General features: G+C 44.5%; 2 protein-coding genes across 5 annotated transcripts in view; one reads left to right on the top strand and one right to left on the bottom strand.

Annotated features, from left to right (window-relative positions):
- Nucleotides 1-7341, bottom strand: part of MFSD11 (major facilitator superfamily domain containing 11) — a 61761-nt gene extending 54420 nt beyond the window's left edge. Inside the window, exon 1 of the mRNA XM_075845171.1 lies at nucleotides 7251-7341. The gene's annotated coding sequence lies outside the window, so the exon portion shown is untranslated. The remainder of the gene's footprint in view (nucleotides 1-7250) is intronic.
- Nucleotides 7342-7482: 141 nt separating this feature from the next.
- SRSF2 (serine and arginine rich splicing factor 2) lies at nucleotides 7483-11604 on the top strand. 4 transcript variants are annotated; one of them, XR_012851714.1, is made up of 5 exons: nucleotides 7563-8004; nucleotides 9607-9914; nucleotides 10109-10212; nucleotides 10707-10815; nucleotides 11233-11604. XR_012851714.1 is itself a non-coding variant. In XM_075846843.1 (3 exons), exons 1-2 carry the CDS (start codon nucleotides 7649-7651, stop codon nucleotides 9905-9907), a joined length of 657 nt encoding a protein of 218 aa, XP_075702958.1. In that variant the 5' UTR covers nucleotides 7563-7648; the 3' UTR covers nucleotides 9908-9914; nucleotides 10707-11604. The 4 variants fall into 4 exon arrangements, 1 of the variants encoding a protein (XP_075702958.1); XR_012851716.1 differs by lacking the exon at nucleotides 10109-10212 and having other exon boundaries at nucleotides 7483-8004; XR_012851715.1 differs by lacking the exon at nucleotides 10109-10212 and having other exon boundaries at nucleotides 7563-7974.
- Nucleotides 11605-14719: the final 3115 nt, after the last annotated feature.

A 14719-nucleotide genomic window follows, 5' to 3' on the forward strand; every position in this document is an offset into this window, starting at 1 on the left:
ACCCAAGAAGACTGGAGGCTGTTACCAAACCTTGTGGCATCATACCCAAGAAGACTGGAGGCTGTTACCAAACCTTGTGGCATCATACCCAAGAAGACTGGAGGCTGTTATCAAACCTTGTGGCATCATACCCAAGAAGACTGGAGGCTGTTATCAAACCTTGTGGCATCATACCCAAGAAGACTGGAGGCTGTTATCAAACCTTGTGGCATCATACCCAAGAAGACTGGAGGCTGTTACCAAACCTTGTGGAATCATACCCAAGAAGACCTGGAGGCTGTTATCAAACCTTGTGGCATCATACCCAAGAAGACTGGAGGCTGTTACCAAACCTTGTGGAATCATACCCAAGAAGACCTGGAGGCTGTTACCAAACCTTGTGGCATCATACCCAAGAAGACTGGAGGCTGTTATCAAACCTTGTGGCATCATACCCAAGAAGACTGGAGGCTGTTATCAAACCTTGTGGCATCATATCCAAGAAGACTGGAGGCTGTTATCAAACCTTGTGGCATCATACCCAAGAAGACTGGAGGCTGTTACCAAACCTTGTGGCATGATACCCAAGAAGACTGGAGGCTGTTACCAAACCTTGTGGCATCATACCCAAGAAGACTGGAGGCTGTTATCAAACCTTGTGGCATCATACCCAAGAAGACTGGAGGCTGTTATCAAACCTTGTGGCATCATACCCAAGAAGACTGGAGGCTGTTATCAAACCTTGTGGCATCATACCCAAGAAGACTGGAGGCTGTTACCAAACCTTGTGGAATCATACCCAAGAAGACCTGGAGGCTGTTATCAAACCTTGTGGCATCATACCCAAGAAGACTGGAGGCTGTTATCAAACCTTGTGGCATCATATCCAGGAAGACTGGAGGCTGTTACCAAACCTTGTGGAATCATACCCAAGAAGACCTGGAGGCTGTTACCAAACCTTGTGGCATGATACCCAAGAAGACTGGAGGCTGTTACCAAACCTTGTGGCATCATACCCAAGAAGACTGGAGGCTGTTACCAAACCTTGTGGCATCATACCCAAGAAGACTGGAGGCTGTTACCAAACCTTGTGGCATGATACCCAAGAAGACTGGAGGCTGTTACCAAACCTTGTGGCATCATACCCAAGAAGACTGGAGGCTGTTATCAAACCTTGTGGCATCATATCCAAGAAGACTGGAGGCTGTTATCAAACCTTGTGGCATCATACCCAAGAAGACTGGAGGCTGTTACCAAACCTTGTGGCATGATACCCAAGAAGACTGGAGGCTGTTACCAAACCTTGTGGCATCATACCCAAGAAGACTGGAGGCTGTTATCAAACCTTGTGGCATCATACCCAAGAAGACTGGAGGCTGTTATCAAACCTTGTGACATCATACCCAAGAAGACTGGAGGCTGTTACCAAACCTTGTGGAATCATACCCAAGAAGACCTGGAGGCTGTTATCAAACCTTCTGGCATCATACCCAAGAAGACCTGGAGGCTGTTACCAAACCTTGTGGCATGATACCTAAGAAGACTGGAGGCTGTTACCAAACCTTGTGGCATCATACCCAAGAAGACTGGAGGCTGTTACCAAACCTTGTGGCATCATACCCAAGAAGACCTGGAGGCTGTTACCAAACCTTGTGGCATCATACCCAAGAAGACTGGAGGCTGTTACCAAACCTTGTGGCATCATACCCAAGAAGACCTGGAGGCTGTTACCAAACCTTGTGGCATCATACCCAAGAAGACTGGAGGCTGTTACCAAACCTTGTGGCATCATACCCAAGAAGACTGGAAGCTATTACCAAACCTTGTGGCATCATACCCAAGAAGACCTGGAGGCTGTTACCAAACCTTGTGGCATCATACCCAAGAAGACTGGAGGCTGTTATCACTGCCAAAGGTGCTTCAACTAAGTCCTGAGTAAAGGGTCTGAATACTTATGGCAATGCAATATTTTAGTTTTTCCTTTTCAATAAATTAGCAAAGATTATTAACATTCTGTTTCACTTTGTCATTATGGGGTATTGTGTGCAGAATGATGGGGGAAACTTGATTTAAAGGGTCTAAAGACTTTCCGTATGCATTGTAGGCTCTCATGTTAAAAAAATATATAGTGACTATACCAGCCAAAAGGATAGCCTTTTGGCCTCTGTCGGGCTAATAGAGGCCTATGGACATGTTTAGCATGCCTTATAGGAGTATTCCCATCTTAGACATTTAAACTTTAAATGACTCATAGACAGCTCTGGGACCCACACTTCTCTGAAGAACAAGGGGTCCCCCGTACCCACCTAGATAGGTGGCCGCTGCAGTCAGGCGGAAAATCAGTGTTGAGCAGTATGGGATTCCGTAAACAGCCGAGCTCACTGTGTTTCCGTAAATCCCATTCCTACCACCTCTCCGCTGTGTTTGGCTGTCTCCATGATCCCGGATACCTTCTTACTGAGTCTCTGTCTGGATGTAGCGGCAGAGTCACTTGGTTTGGATGAGGAACTGGAATCTTGCAGGCATTTATGACATATCCTAAAGATGTGCCGTATATGTCTGAGATGGACACACTCTTATAATGACCCTTTATTGCAGGGTATTGTGCCGAGTTGCGCCGGAGCTTAGATGAAGTACACCTGGGTAGGCCCTAGACAAGTCAAGTGAACAGGGTTCAGTTGCAGACATACCATGGATAAGGTGCGTTCACGTTATTGGCTGTGCAGTAAAAACTGCATAAAAAAATCACAGTTTTACTGCGAATTGTCAGTTTTGCAAAGTGGTTTTCACTCGCACGTTTTTTACTGTTGAAACATATAAAATGTGTTTTACCTGTAAGAAGCGCACTGCAAAACCGCAACAAATCAATGTAAAACTGTGCTAGTTTTTTTTATGCATTTTTTACCATGTACCCTAGGGTGACGCCGTTTCTGGAACAAAAAAAGCATGCTCTTATTTCTAATCCAGGAAAACCCCTTTAACCCCTTCAGGACTGAGCCTGTTTTGGCCTTGAGGACGAAGCCGATTTTTTTTCAAATCTGACGTGTCACTTTATGTGGTAATAACTTGGGAATGCTTTTACCTATCCAAGTGATTCAAATTTATTTTTTTCATTTGGAATAAAAAAAATGTGTAACACAGAAGTTTTTACCAAAAAAACGCAACTCAATATTTATTGCCCAGATTCTGCAGATTTTAGAAATATCCCACATGGGGCCCTAGTGTGGTATTGGACCGAAACACAGGCCTCAGAAGCAAAGGAGCACCTGGTGGATTTTGGGGCCTCCTTTTTTTTAGAATATATTTTAGCCACCATGACAGGTTTGAAGAGGTCTTGTGGTACCAAAACAGTGGAAAAACCCCCCAAAAGTGACCCCATTTTGAAAACTATACCCCTCAAGGAATTTACCTAGGGGTATAGTTAGCATCTTTACCCCACAGGTTATTTTGCTATATTTATTGGACTTAGTCAAAGAATATCTACTTTTTTCTGAAAAAACTTAGAAATGTTTAATTTTTACAAGGAATAAAGAATAAAAAGCACCCAAAAATGTGTAAAGCAATTTCTCCCCTGATTATGGCACTACCCCATATGTGGTAATAAACTTCTGTTTGGACCCAGGGCAGGGCTCAGAAGGGAAGGAGCGCCATTTGGATTTTGGAGCGCAGATTTTGCTGGAATGGTTTTCGGGTGTCATGTCGGGTTTGCAACGCCCTGGAGAGACCAAAACAGGGGAAACCCCCCCCCCAAAAAAAGTGACCCCATTTTGGAAACTACACCCCTCAAGGAATTTTCTAGGGGTATGGTTAGCATTTTGATCCCACAGCTTTTTTGCTGAATTTAGAGGAATTAGGCCATGAAAATCGACTTTCTTTCTGAAAAAACATAGAAATTTTAAATTTTTACAAGGAATAAAGGAGAAAAAGCACCCCAACGTTTGTAATGCAATTTCTCACGATTACGGCAATATGCCATATGTGGTAATAAATTGCTGTATGGACCCACAGCAGGGCTTAGAAGGGAAGGAGCGCTTTTTGGCTTTTGGAGCTCAAATTTAGCTGAAATGGTTTTTCTGGTGTCATGTCGAATTTGCAAAGCCCCTAAGGGACCAAAACAGTGGAAACATCCTAAAAGTGACCCTATTTGGTAAACTACACCCCTAAAAGAATCTATCTAGGGGTATAGTGAGCACTTAGACCCTAATAACTTTATTTTACACATTTTATTAGTCCCCCTAGGTTCCTGTCCGTTAATCCCAGGTGTCAGCTGTAATACACAGCTGACCCTCGCAGTGTATGGAGCGGGCTCAGTGAGTGAGCCCTCTCCATACATCACACCCCACACCACACAATGACAGGCTATTAAGTTGTGGTGCGCGAAGGGGTTAATGCGCAGCAAATGGTGCAAAGTGAAAATTAGTTTTCTACAGATATGACATTTTAGTGAACAATATGATGTGCCCAGCTTGTGCCACTGAAGACAAATACCTCATAAACGGTTAAGCGGGTTCTCCCGGGTATGGCGATGCCATATATGTGGACGTAAACTGCTGTTTGGGCACAGTGTAGGGCTCAGAAGGGAGGGAGCGCCATTTTGCTTTTTGAGCGCAGATTTTGCTTGGTAGTTTTTATGGGGGTTTTACTGACATTTCAGTTTATAATGTGGGGACATATGTAAGCTGTGCGGAGAACATCAGGGCATAATAAGGGGGTAAATAAATAATTATCCACAGATGTGTGGCCCAGTGTCGCACTGATAAATGGTGCCCGATCTTATCCACTTTTGGACACTCTGCACATTTTGCATCGCCATAATCTGAAAGCCAGAACTTCTTTATTTTTTTCACCACCGGAGCTGTGTGAGGGCTTATTTGTTGCGGGACAATCTGTAGTTTTCATTGGTACAATTTTGGGGTACATTCAAACTAGCTAATTCCACATCCTGACCGAGATCCAGAAATAAAGAAGTTTGTTGAATATCCGGTGAGTGCCTCGATATCTTCTATCTCGTTTTATGGATGTAGTTTTTATTGGTACCATTTTGGGGTACATGCGACTTTTTGATCACTTTTTATTCTATATTTTGTCTGGGGTGGTGACCAAAAATAGGGATTCCGTTATTTTTTTCTACTTTTTTTTTTTGCGGTGTTCACCGAAAAAATAACATTATAGTTTTATAGATTGGGTTGTTACAAACGCGGTGATACCAAATATGTGTACTGTTTTTTAACGTTTCCATCTTTTTCCTATAATAAAAGTCTTAGGCCTCATGCACACAACCGTAGCCATGTGCACGGCCATGATTTTCGGGTCGGCCGGCTGCGGACTGTCACCCGCAGGCCATGCACATGGCCGCGTCCATTATTTCCTATGAGCCTGGACCGCAGAACACGGCCGTAATAAGACATGTCCGTTCTTTCTGCGGTGCGGGCTCCTGGGCCATGCATGGACCGTGGAAACCACGGTCGTGTGCATGGCCCCATAAGAATGAATGGGGCCGCAATTCACCCGTGGATTTTCGGGGGAATTGCGGCTGCAAAACCACGTTCATGTGCATGGGGCCTAAGTCTTTTATTATAGGAAAAAAAGGCTGGTTTTGTTTTTGTAACTTATAACTTTTATTTATACACTTGTATAAAACATTTTTATAAACTTTTTTTTTTGTCCCACTAGGAGACTTGAAGACTTGCAGCTCTGATCGCTGCTAGAATACGATACACTACCTAGGTAGCGTAATGTGTTCTGTCAGTTTGACACTGACAGAACGTAATAGGAAGCCTATCAGGACCAGCCAGAGGCTGGTCCTGATAGGCTTCCGTACATGGCAGACCCGGAGGCCATTGTCTGGCCTCTGATTGCCATGCCAACAATCGGCAGCCCACGAAATCGCATTGTGGGGGCTGCCGATGCAAACCCCCTACATGCGTCGATCGCATTCTATCGCCGCATCTAAGGGGTTAATTGCCTAAATCAGTGACGATAGGCCGCTGACCGGCAACAGGGCAGACACCCTGCACAGTAAGGCTGGGTTCACACAACCTATTTTCAGACGTAATGGAGACGTTTTACGCCTCAAATTACGTCTGAAAAGACGGCTCCAATACGTCGGGAAACATCTGCCCATTACTTTCAATGGGTTTGCCTACGTACTGTGCCGACGACCTGTCATTTTACAAGTCGCTGTCAAAATACGGCGCGTAAAATTACAGCCTCGTCAAAAGAAGTGCAGGACACTTCTTGGGACGTAATTGAAGCCGTTTTTCATTGACTCCAACGAAGAACAGCTCCAAATTACGGCCGTAATGGACGCCGCAAAACTCGAGTACGTGCAATTATGTCTGAAATGCAGGAGCCGTTTTCTCTTGAAAACAGCTCCGTAATTTCAGACGTAATTGCAGTTATCGTGTGCACATACCCTTAACCGCCACGCGGCAGTTAACTGTTAAAGTACAGATGCAACTGCTCGCCTGGACGTGCAGTTACGTCAAGGTGCGGGCAGGGGTTAATTAGACAGCCCCCATGTAGCGGAATTTCTCCGGAGTAAATGTTGTTGCATATTTGACAGGTAATTCAGACGTTGCAGATATCACAGCGGACTTGCCACAGATTTCAGTTTTTGCATAGCAAAGGCTGAAATACGCAGTGACATTCCGCTTCTTCTCCGCAACAGACAGCGCATGCTGCGGAGGGGAAATTCCGCACCGCAGCCTATGGTCCGCAGCCGAGTTTTCCGCAACGTCTTCACGAAGATAACTAAAATGGTGTGGAAAACAATGGACAGACTGTCTGCTAAGGATTTCCACTGCGGACTGCGGAATTCCACAGCAATTCCACCACGTCTGAATGTGCCCTAAAATAGAGTCACTGAGACACCCAAAAATGAAGAGCTGGAATTGGAACCCCCTCAATGAATCGAATTGGCTCCTCGCATTTATTTGCATGTGGCAAGCAGAACGTGCGTCTTCTCAATAGACGCTTTCTGATTAAAGCAAGGATCACACGCAACGTTTTGGTGCAGTATTAGGCATTGTTCACACAGTGTCGATTTTGAATGTATTTTTTTAAGCCAAAACCAGAAACAGAACCTAAACAAAATAAATATATAAAGTAAGGACTTAAAAAGGCTCCTCTACTGGACCCAATTCTGGCTTTGGCTTAAAACAATGCATGCAAAATCTGCACTATGTGAACGAGGTCTTAGTGTCTTTACTATTGAGCGGCCCTACATTTTCATGTCTTCAATACACTTGCACTTTTTATTGGGGATTTACCTTCTCCCTTCGAAGACGTTTTATAAACAAGAAATATATCAGAAACGGTTCAAAAAAAACACGACGGCGGGATAACGTACAAGATACACGGTAGCCGCCATCTTGTTAAGAGCAGCGCCGCTAAGGGGCGGGACTAGCTGGTTACTGACCAATGAGGCATTTTGTCGAGTGAGTATCTACGTTTGTGATTTGCTCCCGGGAAGGGGCGGGACAGCGAGCAGTCTATCAGCCTCGCCGCCGCCATTTTGAGGCAGACGGAAGTAGTTATAAGGCAAGTAAGACGGAGAGCCTGGTCTAGCGGTCGGTCAGTGTTGGAATCTGGTGTGAGGCGGAGACATCGTGCTCCGCGCTTTTTTCTCACCTTAGTACAGCTATTTAAATCCGCCACCACGGCAGAAATGAGCTATGGCCGTCCTCCACCTGATGTGGAGGGCATGACTTCGCTCAAAGTGGACAACCTGACGTACCGCACGTCCCCGGAGACCCTCCGCCGCGTGTTCGAGAAATATGGCCGGGTTGGAGACGTGTATATACCGCGGGACCGCTACACCAAAGAGAGCCGAGGCTTTGCCTTTGTTCGCTTCCACGACAAGCGTGATGCTGAAGATGCGATGGATGCCATGGACGGCGCCGTGCTGGATGGACGAGAGTTGCGGGTGCAGATGGCACGATACGGCCGCCCACCTGACTCCCACCATGGGCGTCGAGGACCCCCACCCCGGAGGTACGGAGATTATGGCCGCCGTAGCAGGAGGTAAGGGGGATATGAGGGTGTTAGAGCTCTGTAGAAACCCTTTCCTCTAAGGTCTACTGCATGACGTAGCTCTATAACGCCCACCGGGTCGTAATGTTTGGACTATATTTTAGTCGCATTACAGCGGCACGCAATGGGCTTTAGATTAGGCCTGCGGCTGTGCGCGCCAAACTCGGCACTAGGCCTCAAGTCTCCATGCGGATATCTCAAGATGGCGCCGCCGTTGTCCAAATGTGTCCTCCCGCCCCCTCACCATAGTACTGTATGGGCGGCAAAATACAGCGCGCCTCATAAGATCACGTGTCTGGGAGCCGTGACCACGTGTCTTCCAGTCATGTCTCCAGTTTGATAGGAAATAGTGACTCGGATAATTAATACGGGTGAGAATCTGTCGCACGTGCCGGTATATAGAAATGACTTCGGTGGTGACATCACTTCTATGATTTGTATTATATTCATTATGGGGTTAGTTTTTTTTTTTGTCAATCTCTGAGGTAATTTAAAAAGGCTGTCACCAGATTCTCAAATCCCTATCTACATTGCAGCGCCGATCACATGCAATAGGAGATAACAGTAACGTTTTTTTTAAAACGTTAATTTTTGGCCAAGTTATGAGCTATTTTATATATATATATGCAAATGAGCTTTGAAATGGACAACTGGGCGTGTATTGTGTTTTTAATTGGGCGTGTTTACTTGTTTTACTAACTGGGTGTTGTGAATAGAAGTGTATGACGCTGACCAATCAGCGTCATACACTCTTCTCCATTCATTTACACAGCACATGGTGTTCTTACTAGAACGATGTGCAGCCACACACAAGTGTCCTGATAATGAACACATGACCTCCAGCCTGGACGTCATGTGTACTCAGAATCCGGACACTTTACTTTGCGATTCCAGCAAGCCACGTGTAATCTCGCGAGATTACGAGGTAAATGAGATTTCATTTCCCTTGCTGGAATCTCACAGAAAGGATTCAGAAGTGTCAGGATTGTGAATACACGACGTCCAGGCTGGAGATCATGTGTATTCATTATCAGGACACTTGTGTGTGGCTGCACATCGTTCTAGTAAGAACACTATGTGCTGTGTAAATGAATGGAGAGGAGTGTATGATGCTGACTGGTCACTGATTGGTCAGCATCATACACTTCTATTCACAACGCCCAGTTAGTAAAACAAGTGAACACGCCCAATTAAAAACACAATACACGCCCAGTTGTCCATTTCAAAGCTCATTTGCATATATATCTAGATACATATAAAATAGCTCAAATCTTGGCCAAAAATAAAAATTCATTTTTTTTTTAAAAAAAACGCGTTACTGTTCTCTACATTGCAGCGCCGATCACATGCAATAGGAGATGGGGATTTGAGAATCTGGTGACAGCCTCTTTAAGACTACACTTCCCATCACGAAAATCACCAGAGCAAGCTCTAGGCAGGCATTGTGCAGGCCTGTAATAGTGAATGCAGCTCAAGGCAGTCATCTGGGCATAGGACAAGTTCACGTCATCTTGGCTCCCCAGTAGACGTCATGCTGGGGAGCAGTTTTATTTGTAATTTTTATTTATATATATATATATATTTATTTTTCAGTCCAAAACGAAGGAGACGCAGTCGGTCCAGAAGCAAGAGTCGATCGAGGTCTCGCAGCCGATCCCGTTACAGCCGCTCCAAGTCTCGGTCCCGCACCAGATCCCGCTCCAGTTCCAAATCTCGTTCTGCCCGGAGGTCAAAGTCTAAGTCCAAGTCCAAGTCTTCCTCTGTGTCCAGATCACGATCTCGCTCCAGGTCTCGCTCTAGATCCAAGACGTCACCCCCACCAAAGACCTCAAAATCCAGATCAAGAACACCAACTCCACCCCCTAAATCTCCAGAAGAAGTGGGGTCATCCTAGATTTGAGGTAATGTGCTGCCTGGCGTCAGGGGTGGGCTCTGTCATAGATTAGTTTGCTCGCCGCTGCTGCTATCGGGACAAGGTTTGTATGTTAACCAGGTCTCTGTAGGTTATTTCTGGCTTTTATATGTCTGTTTTTTGGGGGGGTAGGGGGTTATCCCTCTGACTGTTTAAACCAATATCTGCATTTTCCCCTCAAAGCTGCGGGCTCCAGTTGCTTAAGGAGTAGTGAGCTGTATTGCAGATATTAAGTGGTTTTTCCTGATCCTCCAGGGAGCAGTTTCTGTGGGCGTGTAATGGAGCAGGTTTGTGTCTATGTTAAAGATGCACTATCCTGGAATCTGTCAGACATCTCCCATACTGAGTCAGGCTCTAGTACCAGCAGGGTGAAGGGGCATAATCCGCTTAGCCGGCACCATTTCTTCACGTCACGTAGAAGCAGGTCGATTCTTCACACACCTCGTGGCAGGAGGACCCGTGACTTCCCTACATAAGGAAGATTTAGGGGCTGCCTCTTTCAAGGATAGTGAATCTTTTAACTGTTTGGTCTTTCAGCTGTGATTTCAAGTTAACTGACAAATGCTTTACCAAATCCCATCACCCACATATGGTGACACTTCATAACATGAGAACCTCCAGCCTACATTCACTTTACCAGAGAGTAAGATCAGACTTCTCTCCCCCCTGTCCAGATCAGATCTCGGATGTTTCTGGTAAAACAAATGTATGAGTGTTCTATTAAACGCAGAGGTTTCTAAAAAATCCTTCTCATAGATGTGTTTCTTCTCACAACCTCCAGAGTCGTCTTAAAGGAATCAACCCGCTGGATGTGTCTGGGATGATAACTGTACAGTAAATGTACGGCCGTCGGAATTAAACATGGAGCAAGCAAACAGCCTTCCGAAAAGGTGGTTATCTGTATGATGTTTCCCTTTTTTGTTTTTTTCCTTTCTATGTTTTTACCAGTGTAAGTTGCGCCTCGTGTGGCAGACTCTGATGTGCCATTTTGTTGCTATTCCAATTTCTTGTAATTTAGTGAACGACAACAGATTTCATTGACTTGGATGTTTGAGGTAAAATGTTGCTGTTTAATAAAATCGTTGGGGGCTGTCGGCTGGTTGGTCAATGTGTTTGATAAACTGTCAATGCCTCTGCTTGGGCTTCATTTAATGACCATTGATTTCATGTATGTAATTGCGTTTTAATGGGAGGTACCATAATGCAAATGTGTTTAGTATGACCTGTTGTTGTAACGATTTTTGCAAGGGAGTGTTTTAATTTGACCACAACTCTAATCTTTTCTCTTGTATATTTTTGTGCACTAGGCGCAGTTGTGTAGCAGTTGAGTATTGCTGGTTAGCTGTAAGGTGGCGTGTTGCAGTGCAGAGTGCTTGGCTGTTTCCTGTTTTCTCCTGATTGCTCCTGTGTAACGCAGAAAAACAAATGGCTGTCCAGTTTGTTAGAATTGCTGACAACTGCACGTCCAGTCGCCCGGGCCTTGCATAAAATAACGGAGCATACAGTGAGCACGTCTAACTGATGATAAACACCTTATTTTACAGAACACGGTAAATCTGAGCGTTTCTATGATGTCATGCAGGTGTCATTCCTTTTGTATGTACTGATCTCAATATCTGGCTCTGACATTCTGTACTATAACAACTGTTTATGTAGTTAATAAACATTTCTTTATAAAAGTCCAGAAAACCTTGTGTCTTAATGCTTTCCTAGTCTCACAGGACATGGCTGTAACACTTGTGCATGAGCCAGAACATCTAATGTACAAGTTGTGGACATCAAACAGAATTATTTCACATTGTTCCAGAAAACATGTCTCCATACTGTACCTGGTGTCACACCGCATTCCTAGAGACAATGTTCATCAAAAGTACAACTTCATTTTTATGTGATGTGCGTTCTTGAATACTTGAGTAATGTTGGGTTCAATGTGTATTTTTACACAGCAAGCTCCCCCTAGTGGTGTCTACTTTAAATGATAAATTAGAGGGGCCCCCACCCATTATTCCAAACAGTGCTCAGGTAAGAAGTCCATCTGTGCTGGTCGTACTTATCTCAGACAGCAGTGTGACTGCAGAGAGCCGCCACTGAAGGCTCTAGGTCATGGTGGAAGCCATGAATCTTGACTTAAGAGCCACGATCCTGGTCTTGTTTTAGTTTGTGCTAAAGCAGATGATGGGTTGTGAAGGATATGATCCTGTATGGCTTCAAATAAGCCCAGGGGGACCGAAGGAAAATTTTGTTCATGTTATCTATCACATGCCTTATCAATCTGCATAATTGCTTACTGAAGCCTTCAAAGGACTGTAGGGTCAGGTCCCCTAGTTGTTACGGTACAAAAGACAAATGTGAGAAAGTTTAGTGTTAAAAAAATATTTTATTTAAAAAAAAAAAATAAATATATATATATATATATATATATATATTACACCATATAGGAAACAACCCGTTCTATAATTAACACACATTCTCACATGGTAAATGCTGTAAAGAAGCAAAAACCTAAACTATGCCAGAATATTTTTCCCCTCATCCTGCTCTCAAAAAAGGGCATTAAAAGTCCTATATACCCCAAAATTGTACAATGAATGTTACAAGTCGACGCATGAAAAAGTGACCAACGGCTGTTAGCTGAAAAATAAAAAGCAGTAACACTTGTAAAGAAAATGGATCTGTTTTTCAGTCATTCAATACGTTTTATGATTCCTATAAATAAGAACTGAAGTAGTCCCGTAAAATACAAGGTCTCACAGCTTCACTGAAGATAAACAAAACCTACCCATTCCCTTACAGTCCAAATACAAAAGCATCATTTTTATTTAAGTGCAATGGTACATGGCATAATCTGCTAGGTATTGCCACTATCTAATGCTTCATTCTTAATGTAGAATTAAAATAGTGAATATCAAACAGATATTAACATAACTTCTTCCACAATTTAGGTAAAGTAAACTAGCCTAACGCATGAGCCAAAAAAATGTCAATTTTCCCTCAGCCCAGCGACCTCCAAGCCCTCTTAAAGACATGTAAGGCTATGTTCACAGAGGGCGGATACGCTGCGTAAAAGCACACCACGTATCCTCCCTGGGTGCCGCAGGGAATTCTGGCCAAAAAAACGCACTAAATTGTGCCGTCTTTCAGCCGGAATGTCCGCTGCGGAAAGCTGCACAGAAAAACAAAAAGAATGCTTACCATGGCGACTCATCCCATGTGAGCGCTTCAGCCTGTGATTGACTGCAGCAGTCATGTGGGATGAAACATCATCCCAGGAGGTCAGCCTGGATGTAGAAACAGAATTCTGGGTAAATATAAGATTGTAAAATTTCTGCGCTTTGTGATGGAACTGCTGCTTTTTCACTGCAAAAAACACAACTATTTGTTGTGGGTTTTATCTCCCCATTGAATTCAATGGGGGGGGAAACTCAGCAAATAAGAGTTTACGCAAATACGCCGTGCTGCGGATTATAAAAAACCATACTGCAGGTCAATTTCTGAGCATTTTTCTTCACTCTGCCTTTACGCAGCGTGTGGATGAGATTTGTTTTTTCATCCACTTTGCTGCTACTGTATCAGGCATCATGCACACAGCCGTGCCCATAACCAGGGCCTGCGATTGTGGGCATGGCCGATGGCTGCAGCCTGCATTTTCTGCCTCTGCTTCCATACGGAGTACAACCAGTTCCTGACAGAAGATGTCGATCAGCTACTTAAAACTAAGCGCAATGATGAATATTGAGGGCCCAAATTTGCCGTTCTGTACCGGACATTATGTTCGAAGGCTTAGGGCCCAAAAGACAGAGAACCTTTCCCCTTCATGAGAGCATAAGTTATCAAGAGGGAATGGAAAAACCCAGATAGAACCGAGGGGTGTTCCTTAAGAGGAAATATCCATTTGATTTCTGCAGTGATTGGGATAATTCCCATAGACTTGATGGCCCAGTGGCAAAAAATATCTAGGAAGAGAACTTTTCCCTTTGAGGGTCTAGGTTCCTTTTCCGATCCCATGGATAGCAAGACAGATTATTACCTCAATGGCCTGGGAAGGGCTGTGCCCCTCCCTGCAATGCCTGAGCATTGTTGTCTCCCTAGTTCGTCCCTTCAAATGGTCGTCTAGTGTCTTCCAGTTCCCAGTGTTCCCGTTCCTACTACCTGTATCCCGCGCTATCTTGGTCAAGTGCCGAGTTGAGCGGAAGTCGTGCTGTGCTCCACGCCTAGTCCCAGCCGAGCCGGTCTTGCTACTGTCTGAGCTACCACAGGTACACTATAGACTGTGTCCTGTCGGCCAGCTGCCATACCGTCAAGGTGGTACAGCCCAGTGGCTCCACATACCCAATGTGACATTATATAAGAAACACAAGTTTGAACAGCACAATGAAAGAAAACGAATGCTGGTTCCTACCAACCCCAAATATATGTAGGCTTAGTCCCAGTTCACGAAGAACCTCCCTATTGTAAGTAGATTTAGCAGTAATGGATATTTATTTATATTTAGTGGCTCAGATGGCATTAGTGTTCGCAGTGTGCTGTATACATGTGCAGTCCCAGGCATTCTTTCATCTGCATACACGCTTTGTTTTATTTTTCCAGAATGTGCTGTTTCACCTTTTGTGTTATGTATTGCATATATGTGGGGTTAGGGACTGCCTCCATTTTTTCATTTTGCACTTCTATTTTGCCCTGGGTTATTTTAATTAGTTTAAGGCCTCGTGCACACTTCCGCCACAGTTTTCACGGCCGTTTGTGACGGATCCGTGTGCCCATTTTAGCAGCCCTGTGCACTCCATGTTTCCGTGC

The sequence above is a fragment of the Rhinoderma darwinii genome, chromosome 13 (assembly GCF_050947455.1).
Source record: "Rhinoderma darwinii isolate aRhiDar2 chromosome 13, aRhiDar2.hap1, whole genome shotgun sequence".
NCBI classification, from domain to species: Eukaryota; Metazoa; Chordata; class Amphibia; order Anura; family Rhinodermatidae; genus Rhinoderma; species Rhinoderma darwinii.

Bases quoted from the DNA above. Each gene is read 5' to 3' on its own strand.
- SRSF2 (XM_075846843.1), top strand. From the start codon at position 7,649: ATGAGCTATGGCCGTCCTCCACCTGATGTGGAGGGCATGACTTCGCTC. The intron at 8,005-9,606 runs GTAAGGGGGATA...TTTATTTTTCAG, and splicing joins TATGGCCGCCGTAGCAGGAG to TCCAAAACGAAGGAGACGCA.